At 41.8% G+C, this 20,752-nt stretch overlaps 1 protein-coding gene across 1 annotated transcript in view; it reads left to right on the top strand.

Annotated features, from left to right (window-relative positions):
* The first annotated feature begins 743 nt into the window (after positions 1-743).
* Positions 744-20,752, top strand: part of CLYBL (citramalyl-CoA lyase) — a 76,749-nt gene continuing 56,740 nt past the window's right edge. The window contains exons 1-2 of the mRNA XM_052664784.1: positions 744-747; positions 1,518-1,732. Coding sequence (XP_052520744.1) covers positions 744-747; positions 1,518-1,732 — 219 coding nt within the window. The remainder of the gene's footprint in view (positions 748-1,517; positions 1,733-20,752) is intronic.

Genomic DNA, 20,752 nt, shown 5'->3' with positions numbered 1-20,752 from the left:
AGACCTGGCAGAGGAGCTAGTGGAGTAATTGTCCTTTTCTGATTAGTTTTGCTGAGATAAAATGTAATTAAAGTTTTCTTTGTGTTTTTAATTCAAGATCTGTCTTTCAGGATGCCAAGTCTAGGGGGAGGGAGAATGCATTGGTAGGGTTAGTTTAGAAAGTGGTCTGTCAGCAAGGCATCACACTGGCTCTGATGTAGATTGACTGAACTCATTTCCAGATGTTTGAGAGGGTTAGTCACTTTGGAAAAAAGCCTTGTGTGCATGTAGTTGTGTGTTACTCAGATGTAGCGACCTGGGAAATATTATTAAGAGGGACATAGGAAAATGCATGGGTCTCTGACGTGATGTGATAATGACATATTCAGTGTGGTGCTAGAAAAGCTTTGCATTATTCAAAGTGCTGAATAATATACATGATAATGCGTAACGGGGTTGGATTATGGTGGGATTATTTTGTGACTTATAAGTGACTTGTGCACGGGCTATGAAGATGAGTTGTGTTATTTTGTCCTCAGTTTTGATGTAGCAGAAAATGTCTGAGGGGTACAGCTTGAAATAGGTAGAAGCAGGGCTAGGGTAGAGCAAGGGCTTTTTCTGAAAGGCCACGAAATGCAGCGGTGCTGTCTGCAAAATATTTCTCTGTGCCTGTAATTACGGAGCAAGGCAAGCTCCCTACTGTGCTTGAGGCCAGCCTCTTTCAGCAGCCCTGCTGCCTCTGAACACACAACACCAGATTTGGGATGGGTAGGCCACAGCCTCACCAGGAATGATCAGCATGGAGTGGAGACCACCACAAACCCAACACCTACAACCACTCAGGTGAAGCCCACTCAAGCCCTGTGGCACTGCAGGCTCATACCTGTGCTGAAGTGTGGGGCACGAAGCCTTTATAAGCATGAAGAGATTCTGTGGCCAGCTGGCCTGCTGATGATGCTGGTGGGCTTGTTAGCTCTGCCAGCATTCCTGGTTTTTCTCGCTTCCCTCTCCATCCATTTTGCTTATTTAAAATCCGCATGAAAATACGTTTGTTGAAATAATACTGAGGTTGCAAAATCAACCTTGCAAAATGGTGTTTGTTTAACCAGCCTTCCTTCTTCATTCACAGCATGCCATCCAGCTCCTGCAGCACATGTGGCAGGGAGCAGCCCCTGTCTTAAAGCAGCCCTGACTTGCTCCCATCACAGTCTGTGGAAGAATCTCATGGCAGGGGGGAAAAGTAAAATAAAACCTTACTGTACTTGTCATGGGGCACAAAACAGGCAGTGCAATTAAGGCCACATGGATAACCTCAGCCCTGACATTTCTTCAGTTCTGGGTGTTATAGTTTGCGACTTCTGTTGAACATGGTGTTTTGAGGGTTTTATACCATAATTACCTTTAATACTGATATCTCCCTACCTTAGCTATAATACTAATATTTCCCTACCTTATCTCTTCCTGAGAAATAAATTCAAAAGGCCACTATCTAGATAGGAAGGTTTCAGTTTTAGGATATCGTCAAGTACTCTTTTAAGAGCCTAATTTCAACTTTCTCCTTTACAGGCTGAGTTCTCTGCCAGCTGGCGTCCCCAAGCTGAGCTATCGCTTTGCATCATCTCACAAGTACATTCCCAGGAGAGCTGTGCTGTATGTACCTGCGGATGATGAAAAGAAGATACAAAAAATCCCATCACTAAATGTCGATTGTGCGGTGTTGGACTGTGAAGATGGCGTGGCTCTGAACAGAAAGGTAATTAAAAATTATCTGTGCAATACAATCAGCGCTAACTTGGATGTGTGGGCAAATATTGCCTTTGCCTAAGGGGAAGTGGCAATCAGACAAAGGTAGATCTTAAGATATACAAAGTACAGTGATGGTGATAGGTTTTATGGAGGTGTTGGAAAATGTGCTTACCCAGAACTGCAAGAGATGGCTCCTAAGTGGGAAGCGAGTTTTGAAGGAACGCAGGGCTGGGCATAAGCACTCACTACAGGAAAGTGGGAGGTGCCATTATTTTTGCTACATATTTCTTGTAGAAAAAGAGGAAATAGACTGTTAGAAGAGAAGCAGGGAAGGAAGAATTGGCTCACAGACATCAAGCAGGAATTTTGTTGTTAAAACAAAAGCTTCAGATTGCAAGCAAGTTTGGTTTCAGGCTTGAGCCTTGGTGTATTTAGAAAGATTTACTCACTGACATTTTCAGAGGAAATGTTGGTGGGTTATTTCTGAATAAGTCAGAACCCAAGTCCACCAGGGACTGAAGGGCATTTTAGATCCAAGGAGCTGCAAGAAAGCAGGCAGAGTGAGAAATAAATGTAGACGTGTGAAGTACCAGTGCTAAGTTTTTGATGATATTTGATTTTGTGAGAGAGGATGATCCAAACGTGCTTTCATCTATCCTTGCTGGCAATCTTTTTAAAGTATCTCAAATGAACCATTAAAATGTTTCACATCTCAAGTAATGCATACCAGAAACTGGTTTGAATCTTTCACAATGCAAGGTATTTTGGAACTGGAATATGAATGTGCCAAAGCATCATCTTCGTATTTGTAAGTCTTACAGTACATTTTACAGTACCTCAAACAAAGGCAAGCACTACTTAGGGTTTAGGTATTAATTTGTTGTCCAGACAGTTATGAAAATAGGCTTGAAAATTTTTCCAGGTAATTTCAAAAATGTGGATGAAATTTTATTCTTTTCAGTTTCTTGGGAGTTAATGCTTTCCAGAAGGACTCGATTGGGTAGCGTTCCCTTTAACTTCCAGGTCTTCTTTACAAGTATGTTGAAAAGAAAAATATTACAGAGTTTTCACATAATAATTCTAGCTCTGAAAAGTGAAAATAGTGCTGCTGAATGTTCATGTGCACTGATGAAGGCAGATGGAAAACATTTTCCAGTTGCTAAAATTCTGTGTAAAAGGCTAAAATTATATCTGCTGTCACAGTGAATTAGTGTTGTTTAGTTCATGTTTGGAAGGCTGGTACTGTAAAATGACACAAGACACAATCGTGTGTTAAAATAGCATTTTTAGGCACAGCTTAATTATGTGAAACAAACCATTTATAGCAGAGGCATCAATTTCTAATACAGGATGACAGCAAAACGAAATTTTATGATCAAGGTGACAAATTTGATAGTAGTAATTTCTAAAGGGTGATAAAATTCTACCTTTGTTGAAGTGAAGGGGAGCTGTGCCACTGGCTGTAAGATTTCAAAGAAATTAGGAGAAAATTATGTAATACAGACTGGAGGTGACAGACAAGCCCCTGACTGAGCTTAAATGCAAACAAGAAGCAGATAGGAGGTAAAAGTAGGGGCAAGCTACCAGAGAGCAGCACAGAACTGCTGTCTGGGCACGCAGGGACAGAAGGTAGAAGGTCAAAGCTTGGCTGGAATCTAAACCGATGAAGCTTGAGCAAGTCAGCAAGAATGGCTACTAGGAGTTTATCAGTAGCAAAAAGGAGAAGAAAGAGCAGGTGAAGTGTGGACTCACTGCTCCATGAAGCCTCAGGCTTTACTGTCAGTCTGCTCTCAATCCTCCTGGGGCATTTCTTAGAAGCAAAATCTGTGGCAGCAGGACATAGCCACAGTAGAAGAGGATGAAGTTAGGGTCTGTTTCAGCTGGTTTGTGGGACCAGGCAGGGTGCACTGGAGACTGCTGAGGGAGCTGGCTAGTGCCATCCTGAAGCTGCTGTCAGTCGTCAGTGAAAGGTCATGATGGCTGGGGTGGTTCCTGATGCCTGGAGAAAAGAAAATGCTTACAGCCATCTTCAGAAAGGGTAAGAATGAGGAACCACAGGCCCATCAAGCTCTCACTAGTGGTTGTGAAAGCTGTGTTGCTGATCCTCACTGCAGTTATTTCATAGCCAGAATCAACTGATCAGGACCAAATCATGCCCAATGAATCTCTAAATAAATGATCATGTTTTAGTACGAGAGATGAATAGAGGTCTACCTTGACTTTGTGAAGACTTTGGCATGGCCTTACACAGTATCCTTGGTAAGCCTGAGAAGAAATGGACCATGTGGACAGAGTGTAGGGTTGGTGGCAGTTTGCCTGGACGTGAGTGGTGCGTGCTGTGTATATTTTGCAGTTGCCCCTTGTGGGGCAAATACCATGAAAATCTTCATCAACAGCCTGGTTGATGGGATGGAGTGCACTTTCAGCAGATTCATGATCATAGCAAATTGGGGTGCAGTTGATAAGCTGGAAGGGGCAGCTGTTCTTATGGGGCTTGGCCTTCAGAGGAATTAGTTGGCAGAGACATAATGAAGTCCAGCCAAAATAAAAGTAAACTCAGAATCATAGAATTGCTTAGGTTGGAAGTTGGCCTTCAAGAACATCTTGTTTCAACTCCTCTGCCATGGATGGGGTTGCCAACCACTAGACCCTGTGATCTCAAGGACAGGCTAGGGGCACAACTGCCTTAGTGCAGCTCTTCAAAGAGGCCCTAGCAGTAGCTGTTTTAATTGCAGCTGAAGGGGTTTCAGCAGCGCATCCTGTGGCAAAGGTTGCCTACTGCCTCAGAGCCATGCTGCCAGGGATGCAGGCAGCTGGTGCAGGGAAAGGGTTCCTCACCCTTCATTGGGATGGTGAGGTGAGCAGATTGTGCCCAGCAGGAGGCCCCAGGACAAAAGAGGCACTGAGAAATAGGAGGGAGCCTGTGAGAGGCCACCAAGACGGCCATGGCACAGGGGGCGAGGCTGAGGGAGAGGAATTTATCTATCCTGGTGAGGAGAGAGCAGAGGGGACCTTGGTGAGGCCCTACTTTGATCAGGAGGATGGAGATGTTCTACTGAAGTCTCTTCCAACCTATGAATTAGTCTGTGTGATGCACGACCTAGTAGCAAAGCATAACTCAAAGTGATTGGAAGATCGAACTTCATTTTTAGATCTGCCACAGGTACTCAGGAAGACTTTGACTATTAGGTTCTGTGAATGCGAAGCTGAAATTATTACTGCTCTTGCTGCTTAATATATTAATGTTTCTGAGGTGTTTGGAGACTTTATGTGAAAGATATGTCAAGAATATGCACTGAAGTACTGTATTCAGTGGCCCGTTGCAAATGGGTCGTCTAAAACTGAGAAAAAAATACTCAGCAACACTGAGTTTGTCCTTTTGATTCATTATTCTTAAAATAAATAGTGCTGATGATTTTTGCTGTTTACTGCCATGTTTTGTAACAATAAAAATTCCACCTGTGAATTTTCTTGAAGCTACTATTAAATGTTAGGGCTTAGGAAAGTAAGAACCTGGCTGAAGGTTCACAGTGCTTTGGGCCAATTTCACCTGATTACACAGGGTCCTTGCTTTAATCATATCCAAGCAGCAAATTTGAACAACACCTCACCAAGTCTGTTTTACAAGACTCTGTGTGGTGCACATTCAGATTAAGCTAGATTCAGGTAGATCAACGATCTGGAATACCAGCAGTTCCATTTGTTTTAAAATGAAAAGTCATTTCCAAATGAGAAATGTTGCAGTCTGAAGTCATAGAAGTGGAGTCATAGAGTCATAGAATCATTTGAGTTGTCAGGAACCTTTAAAGTTCATCTGTATGTCAAACTGCAATATTTCTGTAGTATCCAACCTGTTTGTCTTTTTTTTTTCCTTAACAAGACAGTGCCTCTCTCTATCCTGCTTAAGCAGCAGTCTTGATGTCAGGGTCTCTGCAAATATGTTTCTGAAACATCCCGGAACCCCAATAATTGCCTGTATTCAGCTGTGTATTCAGTTGAGAGCATATTCTGCCTCACCAGGTAAAAAGGTGTTGGAAGAAAGAAAAACTAATTGGCTGCAGAGTTCAGGTTTCTTGGAGGAACATCTTTATTTCTTCGCACCCAATACTGCTGTTGGGGGCAGGTAATTACAGCTTGATTGTCTGCAAAGTAAAGCCATATGCAAGTCTTTGCTCATTTTGAGACAGTAGCTTCATGAGCAGTTCAGTGATCAGGGAACAGCTGGCAGGAAAGCAGCCTCCCTTGGTTATAGCATTTTCTTTGTAACTTCCTCTGCTTAGTTCTTCCTCATCCTCTAGCATGAGTCCCTTTCCAGGTTCCTCTGGACTTTTGCCTGTGTCTTCTGCTTCCCAAAGTCTTCTCTTCCTCTAACCTTTGGTCATAGCTCAGTAGCCTCTGGTCTCATCACTTAATAAATAGCTTTCCCTCAATGTTAGTTTTTGTTCAGATTTGCCAGAATGTTAACCCCAGTAGTGGTGTTAGACCTAATTGCCCTTTCATACTAGGGAATTAAATCCTGCCAACAATATACAGATATTTATCACTCTTTGTCCTAAAAAAAATTTGACATACAAAGCTTCACATTTCTCATGTTTTTTACAGTACAGGTAAAAAAGCAATCTCTTGGATTAAATATATGTTTAGGAAACTTCTGTGGGATCCCCCAACATGAAACATTTCATTTGAAATTGAGCAGTGTTGCTGTTTTTCCTCTGAAACTGAAGAGATCGTCTTCATCCAATAAAAGTTATTAATATTCAGGGCTGGACTCTAAAATGATGTCGGACTGATGAGAGTTTAAGTTCTTTTGCTGTGAGACAGGATTCTATGACTTTGTGTTTTGTAGGAGGAAGCTGCCTGCTCCTTCAGCGCCTGAGCGATAGAAGCTGGGGAAGAGGAAGCTGTACTCCATCTTTCCTCTCATCTCTGCCTTCAGCAGACAAACAACAAGCCCTGAGCCTTCCTGCTCTCCCTGTGCTCCTCAGCAGTGAGGGAAGTTCAGTTTGGCTGGGAAGATGGGTAGGGAAGGACCTATTTTGGCTTATCTGCAGCATGGCTTCTTAGGGTCAGAGCATAAATTTACTCCCACTTAATATCTTATAGCAGCCACTTAAAAGATCATCACTGTGCTATGCCATGGAAGAAGAAGAAAATCAATTAATTCTTTTGAATCGTCTGTTTTTAAAAGTAGGATTAAAGCCTGACCACTTTTCAAACTGTTCCATTATGAATAAGGCATACGTGAGGGATGTCTCTGGGTTTCATTACAGTTAAGAGCAGATCATCCGCATACATGCTGATTTTATGGAGATTTCTCCCCATGAGAATGCCTCCTCCATCGTTGTAGTGATCTGATCCTGGGGTCAGAACAAGTAGCACACTGGAGAGAGAGCATCCTATCCTAGCATTTTTCTCCTAATATGAGGCGTTCTGACCTTTTTATTCCTTATCACAGATGAGAAGAGGCTCTTGCATACAAAGTAACACTTCAGCTGAGTTTTGGGGTGGAGATGAATACATAAAATGGGTCAGCACGGCATACAAAAAAATCCTAGGCTTTACTTACTGAAATGCATTTCCTTGTTGATCTTTTACCATATCAGTGGAAAAAAGCTGCAGTTGGCTTCCATAAATTTCTAGCTACTTCAATTAAAACCAACAGTTTTCCTGTATTATGCTATGATGATTTTATATATACATATATATATGTATGTATATGTGTATGTATACAATTATTAAAGCCAAGATGGTTGGGATTTGTCAATGCTGCAGGTATTTCTCTAGACTCATAGTGAGAATGTTAGCTAGTACTTCATAGGCACAGTAGCATGAAACATTGATAACTAGGTTATCTTACCAGGTCTTTGCTTTATTTATAATAAATTAGTACTGTACCTAATTGTATTCCTCCTACGGGGAGAAGGCTTGCTGATAAAGTGTGTAGAGAATGATTAAATGTACACAGGCGCATAGTAGGGTGACTTCTCTTCAAAAGATGCACAAAATTAAAATGGGAATGCTGCTCTCCCTGGTGGCTTGCCATTATTAAAAGTCTCAGTAGCATGGGAAATTTCTTCTGTAGGAACTGGGGAGTCCAAAAGTCTCTCTGGTATATTGTAGGGAAGCTGAACTGTACAGTGAATCTCTGCAAGGCCTTTTTGATCCTTGAAGAGTTCTGATGAATATACATTTTTATGAAAGTTGTAAAGTATTTTCACTTTCTTATTAATCCCACCATGGTACTTGAAGAACTGCCACTCCTTACTGGTAGCTGTGGCAATAAAAGTTCTTGTTCCTATTGTTTTATCCTACAAGCCAATCATCTTCCTAACAGAAAGATTTGAAAATTCATAACTATAGTCACAATATTCAGCAATTTTCTTCTTAATGATCTCAATAATGCTTGTGTCTCTTCAAGCAAAGCCTTTGAAATGCCTGTTATTTCTTTTCCGCTGATTCAGTTGTATCCAATTAAGTTTGACTTAGACGTATTCTGATATAACAATTACTACTGACAGAATGGAGTCTAGAAACTTAGTGAAAATGTCTTGGTTCAGTATAAACAGTAACTTCAGGCAGAGGTATTTTAGCAGACCTGAGAAAATGCTTTAAAACACAATGTTTGTTTAGGTTTGGAATTCATTTAAGTCCTCATGAGTAGTCTTCTGTCTTCAGACACAGCAATACATGTGGGTACTGAAGGCTAATTGCAGGGCTAGAACTCATTACTGCTACGTATTTCTGTAGCATTGTCTGGATTGTTTTGCAATATTTCCTGTGTTCTCATAAGAAGAAGGACTTGGCTGTGCAGTCAAGGAGCATCTAGCACTCTGAAGGGCATCAGTGAGTTTTGGGTGTGCTATGCCAAATCAAACCAATGCAAAAAGTTGCCTATTCACATGTAACTTGGAAATCCATTGGATCAAATTTGGGTTGACTTCTGTCTATACAGAATGTGTATACAGGTATGTGCATGAGGTTATGTTGCCAAGGCTGCGATGATAGCAGAAGAGAGCAAAATGTAAAGTTACTGCCCAGACCCGTCAGCAATGTTCTTGGCACTCAGAAACATTTGTTCCACGTCTCATTTGGTTATGAACAGAGATATACGTCTGTCCAAATTTCACTTGCAGTGATCTCAAAATCTGGTCTTGAACCTAAGACTTCATGATTCTTTTAACAAGCAGTCCACTCTGCTTATCCTTCCATGTTGTAAAGACCACATTTTGAAAACAGAGGCAAGCCAAGCATTGGGAATCTCACAGACTCCATTAATAATGGCATGAAACAGAAGGTGGTAGGACACAGAGACTATAGAACTTGCTCTCTGGTAATTTTTTCTGCTACATATCTCTATAGTTCGAGCCAATGTACCTTTGCTCTGATTTAGGGGAGGTAAGAGAAGGCAGAAATCGATTGTACTTTTCCCATTGCATAAGTCACAGGATAAGGAGAAGTGGAGGGAACCTTAGAAACATTCAGAAGCGACATTTGTCTGCCACAGTGATGTTGAGCTTGCCTTTATCTTGGGTGGAAATTGGCTTGAGTGACTGTGAATTGTTGGCAAAACCTGTGCTATATTCTACCAAACTACCTAAACATTATCTGTTTACCTGGGAATTAGTGGTATTATTAGGAAACAAAACAAGTGTGGTGAGATACTAGATAAGAAAAAGGAATTTTTGATGTCAGATGGTGGAACAATGTAGTTGTACATATGGAAGTTGCAGATGAAGGTAGCAATGTCTCTGGTCTTGGCTAAGTTTGGGAACATGGGCAGGTATTTGCTGTAATTATGAGGTTTAACCTCTGGACCTTTGGTTTCATTGTTATTCTTCTCAAGGCCAGAGACAACAATTCTAACTCTCGTTGGTGAAAAAGAAAGCCCTTAGTATCTCTGCAGATTACGTACCTGAGCTTCATTTCATCCCATTCTGTGTCTTAATTGTTAAGAGTCTATAATCCCTGCTATGCTCCATCTTCATAGGCAGATTCAGCAGATCTTATTCCAAGAACATTTCTCAGTGAATTAGGACATTTGTGTCTAAATGTGTAATTCAGGATAAATCCCAACAGGAGTTGGAGCTTCCTTCTAGTGTATCCTACATATAAAATTGAAGATCTTACCAGCTTCTAAGCTTGCCTGATATCCCTGAGTACTTTTGATTAGCTCATTTTCTCAGCAAGTTTCAAAAGTTAACCCCTTTCTTTGAGCTGTTGATGATTCCATGAATGTTCTGTGAAATGAAAGCCAACTGTCAAGACAAGGGTTGCTGTGCTGGTATGCACATGTGTAGTGCAGGACAGTCTGCTCCCAAAGTAAGCAAAGAGCCATCTTAAAACCAGCCATTTATTTCCACTAAAAGCTAGGCAGATGCCATGACATCCCTTCAACTTAGAGTGGAGTAATTTATCTCTGTTCAGCAGAAGACAACACATGGATTACATTTGCTTAAAGCTCTGTTTTTTACATATTCTCTGAATTACTTCCTTCTTTGAATTGTAAATAGGCTTTATGTTGAAGAGTGCTTTATACAGCTGAAAAATACACTGTGGAACAAGCTGCTAACTAACATAACTACAGAACCAAACTTCTGGCTTACTGAAACTGGAGAGGAGCCAGAGCCATGAATTCATTTTGTGCTTACAGACCAGAATAGGAAAAAAAAGATATGCAATTCTGGTGATTTTTCTTGTCCCTGTCTTAAAAGCCATAATTAATTGGGAACAGAAAGTTAGAGAAGCACAAGTACAGTTTACTCACATCTAAACCTGCACATCACTGCTGGTTCTGCAACAGGCTCCAGGGGCAAGAAAGCTCTTGATGTGTCTCTGCATTGCCCACAGCCATGCCCACATTCTGGGCATTCAACCAAGGAATTCCTCTGCAAAGAATCAGAAATTATCCTTTTTTTTTCATCCTTTCAGCTAAGTCAAAATGTCTAGCAACATTTGAAAACTACTGTTTTATCACTGCTTTTTATGTACGTACGCTGCCTGTGTGTTTGTTAGCACACCTAAGTGTGTTGGCTGAAGTCTACTGTATTTTTTTTCCCCAAAGGCAAATACAAATACATGTACAAACCCAGCATACTACAGATTTTGCTGTTGTAGGTTAATCAGCTGAGGTTGTCCACCTTTTCCCTTTGGCTACAAATGTCACAAGGGAGGTTATGATCTCCTTGTTTATCAATAAACAAAGTGATAAGCTGCCTGTAGAGTCTGATTAGCACTTTGCATAATTTCTGAAAGGATTAATAAAATCGTACTGCTTTCTGCATTTGACTGCAATTTCTATCTTTAAAGGAGCTTGGTTGCTCTGAGATTTCTGTTTCAACTTCTAAATGGCTGCATAGCCTCCTAGTATCTGCTTTATATCATTGTAATGGTACTTTCTGCTGTCTTTCTTTCACTGCAGTGCATTAGGACTACCCTCTCCAGAACAATAAACTTGCTAGTTATTATCTCTTCAAGGCTAGGGGAAAAGAACTGCAAATATTTTTCTTCATTTCTGATCACTGAGCTCCAGAAGGTCATAAATCCTTGTATTGTTCCTTTATTTGGGAGCAAATGGTTGTAAAGATGATGGCTGTTCATTTTAGCATCATTGTAAAACATTGCTACCTCATTCTTTCCTCCTCATTTGTTATGGTATCTTATAATGTTGCCTCAAAATAGCTGTTCCTATGCCAAACTTGAGATAGCTTCATCTTCTAAGGTTCCGTGATGAAACTGTGCATTATAAGGGGTTACACCGAACAAATTGATATTCTCTTCCTGCTTAGTGAGGTTATTTGGCTATATTTTAAACTTTGACTCCACACAGGCCCTATCTTCCACTCATTAACCAACCATTTTTAAATAGAATAAATACAGACAATAATTTAGCGAACATTTTCTTGAGAAAAAGGGCAGATTAATGCATGTAAACACGGGTGAATCTATTTAAATAAACTGTCCACAAAATCCTTACAATATGTAAACAACATTTGTTATGCCTTGGAGATAGCAAATGATTGGACTCATGAGACCCTGTTTATCCTACTGAACAGTTTCTTTCATAACTTCAAAGGGAATTTTATATATTTATGGCAATAGCAGGGTGTTAAGTGTAGCTAGACAGAAATTATACCTCAGCTATTTAAGTTAATGCCAATAGGGATTAAATTAGATTTTATAGCTGTTAGTAGAAGTCTGTTTTGTAGCTAACAAGTGGGATTTTTAAATCCTGGAAAGCATAATCCTATTATAAAACTGGCAGCTGAATTAACATTATCTAGGAAGCACGTCTTCACGGATTAACATTTTTTGACATTAACAAAGAAAAACTAATGCTACAGGGATATTAGATGCTTTTCCCAAAAGTGGGAAAAAAAGGAAAGTGAATATAGGACAAGATAAATGGCATAAATACTGCAGTAAGGAAAAAAACGGAGAGAAATATGCATGAGAAATGAAATCTGGGAGTGACCGTTTCCTTTATCAAACACAAAAGAGATACACAGAGGAAGAAAAGGCTCTACAATTGATAGCTCATATGTTAGCCCACGTGTTGATTTATACACAAGGCTATCCTGTGCTTATAGCCATGAAGGCATTATGCTATCCTGAAGTCTGAGATCTTTGCATTCCAGAAAGATGGTATGAGAGAAAAGAGCTGACAGTAATACAGAAGAAACACTCATCCCTTTATTAAACAGGACCATAAAGCTGTTCCAAAGAGACACTGAGGAAGTTCTCGTTACCTTGAAGGGCAGCTATGGAACAACTGCTGTAAGTGGTGGCTGTACAGGAGATGAGTGAGTCACTGAACTTGCTGTCTTGCACTACATTTTTTTAGGTATTTATTAACTGAGTAGGCTGACAGCAGTGGTAAAAGCCACATTCCTGTATCTCCGTAAACTTTTCATTACTTAAAATTACAAAGAATACATCTACTTTTCATTATTTTAAAAGTTTCCTGTTTAGAATCTGACTCCTTGTTCACAACTGCAGTATTGAAATAGTAGAAGCATTTTGTAGTGTAACATACTGGGGAATCCACTTGGTGTACACAGAACAATTTTCTGGACTTTGCAAAATATTCAGTGTTGCTGATCCTGTACAGGTTCTACAGTAACATTATCTGTTGGCTGCCATCTTGTCTCACAAATTTCTTCTGTCTCGTCAAATATAAAATTTCATTAATTACTAATGAGAGATGAACTGCAACAATTTCTTCTGGCTTTACCTTCTAACATCCAAATCTCTTGGTTCAAGTAAAGTCACCGTTAGACTGGATTTTGTGATCAAAGGTTGAACTGTGTCTTTACAAACCCAATGTATGGCTTTACAGGTTGATCCTTGGTTTGTCGCGTTCAAAACAAACATTGCATTTTTCCATTGCCTTCACACACATGCTTGATTTTCTAGCTGGTGGGAATTCACATACTGAGCAACCTCTGAACAGCAATTGATTTGACTTGACAGAAACGAGCAGAAAGAACAACTGGCTTTTAGCCTGTGACAGCCACCTCCATCCCCAGTCAACAAACGTCACCTCTTCCTATGTCCATGCCTTCATACCAGCATAATTGTTGTCAAAATGAGAGCACTGCAGGGCTCACATCCTCCCAGGGGTGATGTTTCCTGGAAGAAGAGTGACGATGCTTTGCCGTAAGCAACTTGGTGGGTCAAAGAAGTCTCTCAGAGATCTCTCTTCCTGTCACTGTTGGAGCTCTGAGTTCTCCCTGTGCTGCCAAGAGAAAGCAGTCCCACAAGGGTCACCTTTCCATGCCACATGGCATTGGCAAGCAACCTCCTTCCATACTGATTGGGGTAAAAAAAAACCAACAAAAAAAGCACCTGTAGTAAATCTGTGGGTATCGAGCCTAATTCCTTGAGAGAAGCAGAGGATTTATTGAACTGTGTCTTTTTTCCTTCTACTGGTAAGTATATGCAGCAGGGGAGCCCAAGACCTCCATTTGGAATTGTTTGTTGGAGGGCATTCTGGGGTAACAGCAGTGTTGAGCTTGACCAGCTGTCATCATCCATTTCAGTCCCCTGACCTGAAGTAGGATGAAGCTTAACCGTGTCAGAGACTTTGACATGATCTCTTGCCATATCCTTCTCTCTAAACTGGGGAGGTATGGATTGAAAAATGGACTATTTGATGAATTAAGAACTGGTTGACTGATCGCAGCCAAAGGGTTGTGATCAATGGTTCTATGTCTGGGTGGAGACCGGTCACATGTGGTGTCTTGTGCCCCTTGGTCTGGGGCAATCCCAGATATTTATACAGAGCAGCCCTGCAGAGTAGGACTTGGGGGTCCTGGTGGACAAGCAGCTGGACATGAGCCAGCAGTGTGTGCTTGCAGCCAGGAAGGCCAACTGTGTTCTGGGCTGCATTAAAAAAGGGGTGGCCAGCAGGGAGAGGAAGGTGATTGTCCCCCTCTACTCAGCTCTTGTGAGGCCCCATCTGGAGTATTGCTTCCAGGCCTGGGAAACCCAGTAGAGGGAGGATGTGGAGCTCTTGGAGTGGGTCCAGAGGAGGGTCACTAAGATGATCAGAGGGCTGAAGCACCTCTCCTGTGAGGAAAGATTGAAAGAACTTGGCTTGTTTAGCTTGGAGTAGAGAAGGCTCCGGGGAGACCTCATTGTGGCCTTCCAGTACTTGAAGGGAGCTTATAAACAGGAAAGGGAATGGCTGTTTACGAAGGTGGATGGTGATAGAGGGTGGTGACATGCTGGAACAGGTTGCCCAGAGAGGCTGTGGATGCCCCATCCTTGGAGGCATTCAAGGCCAGGCTGGATATGTCTCTGGGCAGCCTGATCTAGTGGTTGTTGACTGCCCATGGCAGGGGGTTGAAACTAGATGATCATTGGGGTCCTTTTCAACCCAGGCCATTCTATAATTCTATAATTCTATAATTCTATGATTCAAACCACTCCAGTGGGTATTTCTGTAACCTGCTGTTGGTGGTGTGGCCCAGAGATGGCTATGGTTCTTCTAATGTCTGTTATAAATTTTCTGATATGTCAACACTGATGAATGGAAAGCTGGACATAAGCCAGCAATGTGCCCTTGTAGCTCACAAAGCCAACCACTGGGCTGCAACAAAAGCAGCCTGGCCAGCAGGACAAAGGATCTGATCCTGCCCCTCTACTCTGCTGGTGAGGCCTCACCTGGAGTACTGCATCCACATGTACGGGAGAGACATAGATGTATTGGAGTGTGTTCAGAGGAGGTCCACAAAAATGGTCCAAGGGATGGAACATCTCCCTTACCGGAACAGACTGGGAGTACTGGGGCTGTCTTTTTCATTTCTGGTTCTCAAAACTGTTTATTTCAACTGAATTCTTACAAATGCTACATAAAAATGTGTAGTTGGCCCCTATTTTATACTGTGTGATGCTTCTGCTAATATATTTCCAGAATAAGCTTTTTTTTTTTTTTAATAATCCTGCACTGGTGGCACCTATGAACGTGACCATAATTAGCATTTTCAGCTATGTTTCTGCCTCTGTCTCCATCTCATACGTGATGTTGTTCTTTTTTTTTCACTTTTGACAAAGTTTGAGAACATGTTTGCATGGTCCTCCAAATTCTAAATCCCTAAAGATGCTGTAAATCTAATCACTCTTGCACTTTTCATGTTGCTACTGAAAATATTGAAACCGTGCCCATTCTCCCACTGGGCCAGCTGCTCCATGGAACTGCTGGTTGCTGGTTTCCGAAGGCAGCTTTCCACAGTATCCTATTTCCTTTGACATTATGTGCGACAGTGTCAAAAGCTTTCTCACATCTTGGATGCCCTCCACTGAGCCCTGCCCAGTTTTTCAACACCTCCCTTGAAGTGAATTGCTTAAGCTGGATATTCTACTTCACATTTCACCTCACTGGTGCTGATCAACACAGTAACAGTAACCTCCTTAGTTTTCTGGTCATCCTCCTCACAATGTAGTCCAGTATTCAATTTGTCGTGTTTGCAGTATGAGTGCACTGTTCCCTTCCTGGCCCTCATTCGGGTTGCCACTCACTAAAGTCCCATGATCTTTTCAGTAGCCAGTCTCTACAGCCTTTCACTCCTGGCCAGGTAGGTGCATGAGATTATCCTACTCATACTGCACAAGTGCTCTCTTCTTCTTGCTGAGCTTTCTTGAGTTCCATTTTTCCCAGTCCTTCACTTTCTCACGGTGCCCCTGGATAGAAGCTCTACCAGTCACATCCCTCTGGTTTGGTGTCATTGGAAAATTTACTGAGTGTTCATTCAGTGTCATCACTGGTGCTGATGCAGAAGATGCTCAATAAAATTGTCCCCAGTGCCAAAGCATGGGGTCTTTTTACCAGCTGCCAACTAGGCATAAGCCATGGATAACTATCCTTCAAACTCAGCTGTCAAGACAGTTTTCAGCCCATTTAATAGTTCCTTCTTTCTGCCCATATTTCCTATGCTTCCAGATGACAATGCCATGCCTTCTAAAGTCACAGTGTATTACACCTGCTGCTCTCTGTTCACGTAGCTACTCATTTTGTCATCAAAGGTCATCAGATTGATTGTGCTGAGATGTCCTCCTCCTATCTCCAACCCACACAGACCATACAGACCATCTTCTCCTTGTTTGGTTGTCTGTGATTATCATGATACCATGATTGTAACTTGTTCTGCCTCCTTTTCTTATTTACCTAGCTAGAATCTGTAGTCTTAATAAGCAAGGGACTTTGTCCTTGTTTCGTTATACAACTTCCCAGTCTCGGGTATTGATGCCCCTAGCATTGCAGCTACTGTGCCTTCTGAGCAATAAAATTTTAGTTGCCTCACGTTAAATGTGGATGGCTGCATCTGAAAATGTGATTCCTAGCTACAGTACTAATGTGGCTGTAAGTGTGTAAAAGTCTGCTTTTGTGCATGCTCATAAATGCCTCTCTCCTTTTCTGGCAGCTTGTTGCCTCTCTAATGTCAAGGCTATCAGAAAAATGCCTTCTGTTCTAAGGCTCCTGAGTAGATGAGATCAAAACTTGCCTAGCAGATTCTGAGAGAAGACAAAGAACAGAAACCATTGCCTTTTTATTTAAAAATGGCTAGAAAAGGAAACAGGAAATGATGGATAGTGATAGGACAAGGGGGACTGATTTTGAACTGAGTCAGGTAAGGTTTAGGTTAGATATTAGGAGGAAGTTTTTCACTCAGAGGGTGGTGACGCACTGGAACAGGTTGTCCAAGGAGGCTGTGGATGCCCCATCCCTGGAGGCATTCAAGGCCAGGCTGGATGTGGCTCTGGGCAGCCTGGTCTGCTGGTTGGTGACCCTGCACATAGCAGGGAGTTGAAACTAGATGATCATTGTGGTCCTTTTCAACCCAAGCCATTCTATGTTTCTATGATTCTATGAAATAATGGTCTTGTACATAGTGGCATGTGTAACAGGCTCACTGGAAGCTAATTGATCAGGGTCACAGATCAGGATAGTGGAGTGTTGTAGATAGAGTAAGAATAGTGGAGCATAATCATGTTGCCTGATCAGGGAAGGAGACTGTAGACAAAAATTTCTTTAAACAGCTGAAAGAAGTCTCTGAAATTCTTTCTGGTTTTCATGGAGGACTTTAACCATGCCATCATCCCCTGAGAAGGTCACATAATAGAACACAAGCTATACAGATTTCTGGAGCGCAAGGGAAACAATTTTTGATGCAAGTACTGAACAAGATAACTCAAGGAGATATTTTGTGAACTCTTGAGTGATAATGAACTGTTAATCAGTCACAGTTCTGTCCGCAGGAGCTGTGTGAAGCTGGAACTTAAGATCTTGAGAGAAGTGAGGGCAGCAAGGAAATGAGATTTCAGCTTGTTCAGTGAGCTAGTAGGCAGGACAGATATCATGTTGTGTTGCCTCTGATGGACAAAGAAACTCATAAGAGCTGGTCAGACTTCAATGGCAATCACCTTAAAGTGCAAGAAAATCAACTTAAGCACAGGAGAACAGGCAGCATGGCAGGAGGCCAGCTGGCTGAAGTGGACACTCTTGATTCAGCTAAAAAGCAGAAAGATTGTACGCAGGGAACCGAAGCAGGAGTGGGCTACCTTGGAAGAAAATAGAAGTATTGCTTGAGCATGTAAGGGCAGAATGAGGAAAATCAGAGCCTGAATGGAATCAAAATTGATGAGGGGCCTGGAGAACAACAAGTTTTCAGTACCTTCAGTAACAATATAAAGGCCAAGGAAAATGTGTGTCCAGCTGAGTGCTGACCTTTGCTGCAGGACCAGACTTAGGTGTTTAGTAGGTTCTCTGTCTTAGGCTTTAGACCTTATCTGAGGGCTTCTGGTCTTAGAATCATAGAATCATGGAATCACCAAGGTTGACCTCCAAGATCATCCAGTCCAACCATCCACCTATCACCAGTATTTCCCACTAAGCCATGTCCCTCAGTACAACATGTAAATGTTTCTTGAACACCTCCAGGGTCAGTGACTCCACCACCTCCCTGGGCAGCCCATTCCAGCATCTGACCGCTCTTTTGGAGTAGGCATTTTTCCAAATGCCCAACCTGAATCTCCCCTGGCACAACTTGAGGCCATTCCCTCTAGTCCGCATATTAGTTACACAGGAGAAGAGGGTGACTCGCACCTCATCACAACAACCTCCTTTCAGGTAGTTGTAGAGAGCAATAAAGTCTCCCCTGAGCCTCCTCTTCTCCAGACTAAATAATCCCAGTTCCCTCAGCCTCTCCTCATAAGGCTCTCCTTGTGTTCCAGGCCCCCCACTTTTGCTCTTCTCTGAGCATGCTCAAGGGCCTCAATGTCTTTCTTGTACTAAAGGTGCAAGAGTAATTAGTGAGGATGAGCGAGCATCCCCAATAAGCACGTATACACAGTTACATATACATGCACATATGAATATATATACACACGCATAGAATCATAGAATTATAGAACCATAGAGTCATAGAATCATAGAGTGACCATATGACCATTGAGTGAGGACCTCAAAGATCACCTAGTTCCAAACCCCCTGCTACAGGCAGTGTTGCCACATGTGGCCCGTCGCACAGCTCAGTTCAGTCAGAAAGCAGTGGCTTTACCAGCATCCACATAAACACGGTGCTCCTACATATATGAACAGCATGGTGGCCAAATTCTATTCCCAGTCCTGCATGTACTCCTTCTATATATTATTATCCATATGCACACAGTGCATGATATGGACACACATAATATGGACCTCCCATATCCGACCCTAGAAAACCTGGATTTGGTTCCAGGTACCTCAGTTTCTGTCATATGGACCTGCAAAGTGTGGAGGTTCATGGCCTCACCACAGCTGCTTTAAGTCAAACTTTTCATTAAACATGCACATGCATATACACATGTGCACATGTACATGTATATACACACTGTCAAGTAGCCCACCCAGTATCTGGCCCTAGATCTCATTAATAATTTGTGTTCTTTTGCCATTTGCCTAGGATTTACCACTTCTTGTCCCCCACAGCCCTACATAGTTGGAAAATTAAAGGCCAGGTTTCTGAAAGTCGTAGACTGGTGATAAGAAATTTGCTGTCATTCTTTTTATTTCAGTAGGATTTGGGTGTTAAACTGTTATTCCAAAAGCCCGTTTATCTACAAATGTACATGTGAAATGAACAGCTGTAGGAATGGCATGATTGACTACCCTATAGAATGAGGAAGGAAACTTCACAAAGGTCATACACACTTCATTTGAGATTGTAGTTTCAAATTGTTGTATTACTTGTTTGCTGTGTTGACCCACATACAAGGGTCTGTATATGCTATGTGTTTTACTGTTCCTTTTGTAGCAGGAGGAGAAGCATCTCAACTGGGTTAAGCACAGTAGATGGTAGAGATAGGAGGTTGTGGCTACCCTGCTGCTCTTGCAGTTGATTAGCTGTTTTCAGTAATTACACATTTCCATCAGGGGTGCAACGGTTATCACCTCTGGTAATGAGATTACTCCCATTTCATACAAGTGTAATGTTCTGCTGCTTCCCTCTTGGCACTTTACATGTCTCTTTGACTCTCACTCTCAAAGCTTACTGAGGTTGCTGGCCATATTCTCTCCTACGGATCTATTGAACCATGCAAACTGGCTCCCCAGCATTTGTCAGTTTCATGGTAGTGACAAATAGTCCTGCCAAGGTAGTATGACGGCATGGGCAGAAAATAGCCTGCTTTGCAGTTATTTAGAGAACTTGTTCAAATTTTTGTGTTGCCTTTTTTAAGGTGGCTAAATTAAATGTTTTTCACTTCTGTGAGGGATTTCTGCTACCCGTAATGTAGCAGGATTGTTTTTCCTTGTTTTTTCTTTCTGTTCACCATGGAAGAGAAACCAAATAAGGTACCATATCTTCATTACAAGATTGAAAATCTTGCAGAATTTGCTGGGATTCTCTAATTGCAGACTACTTGTTCCCCAAAGCACTGTTGAAAATCATTATCGTCAGCAACAGGACAAGGCAGAAAAGTGGATGCTGGTGTTGCCTCTGATTTATACAAACGAATCCCCCATTCTTCTGGTGTTGAGTAAGTCCCGAGAAATGTCTTAAATAGGAAGAGAGACAAACCCCAGTAAGAGGCAAATAAATCACTGAAGAAGACACACACACACACACAAATAGTAATGTGTGTTACTGGAGCTTAACAAAGAGGAATGAGGATGCAGTGAAACATTACTCTGCAAGGAGCTGCAGATTCCAGGCATTTCTTTTGATAGAGCCTCTGAAGGAAGGTTAGTGGCTGTGTACTCTTTTTGAGACAGCTTTGCAGTTCATAGATCTGGCCTAAACAAAAGTATTTTTTCTAAACTACTCTTTTCATTTCCCTCCTCCTCATGGCAGGACTCCAGCAGAGTTTTGTAAGCAGTCTGAGGGCCATCCTGACAGCATCTCTCTCCCTGCCTCTGGGGACAATTCCAGGTCATAGATCACAGTGAAGGTATACTTCATAGAGCTATTTGGCGCTTCCACATTTCCTTTAATAGTTATTTTTTTTTCCTTCCAGAGTGTTGCATGAAAAGGGCAACACTGTAGGCTAC

Source organism: Tympanuchus pallidicinctus, unplaced genomic scaffold, assembly GCF_026119805.1.
Source record: "Tympanuchus pallidicinctus isolate F22 unplaced genomic scaffold, pur_lepc_1.0 scaffold6, whole genome shotgun sequence".
Lineage (NCBI taxonomy): Eukaryota > Metazoa > Chordata > Aves > Galliformes > Phasianidae > Tympanuchus > Tympanuchus pallidicinctus.
This window is presented reverse-complemented; position numbering and strand designations above follow the sequence as displayed.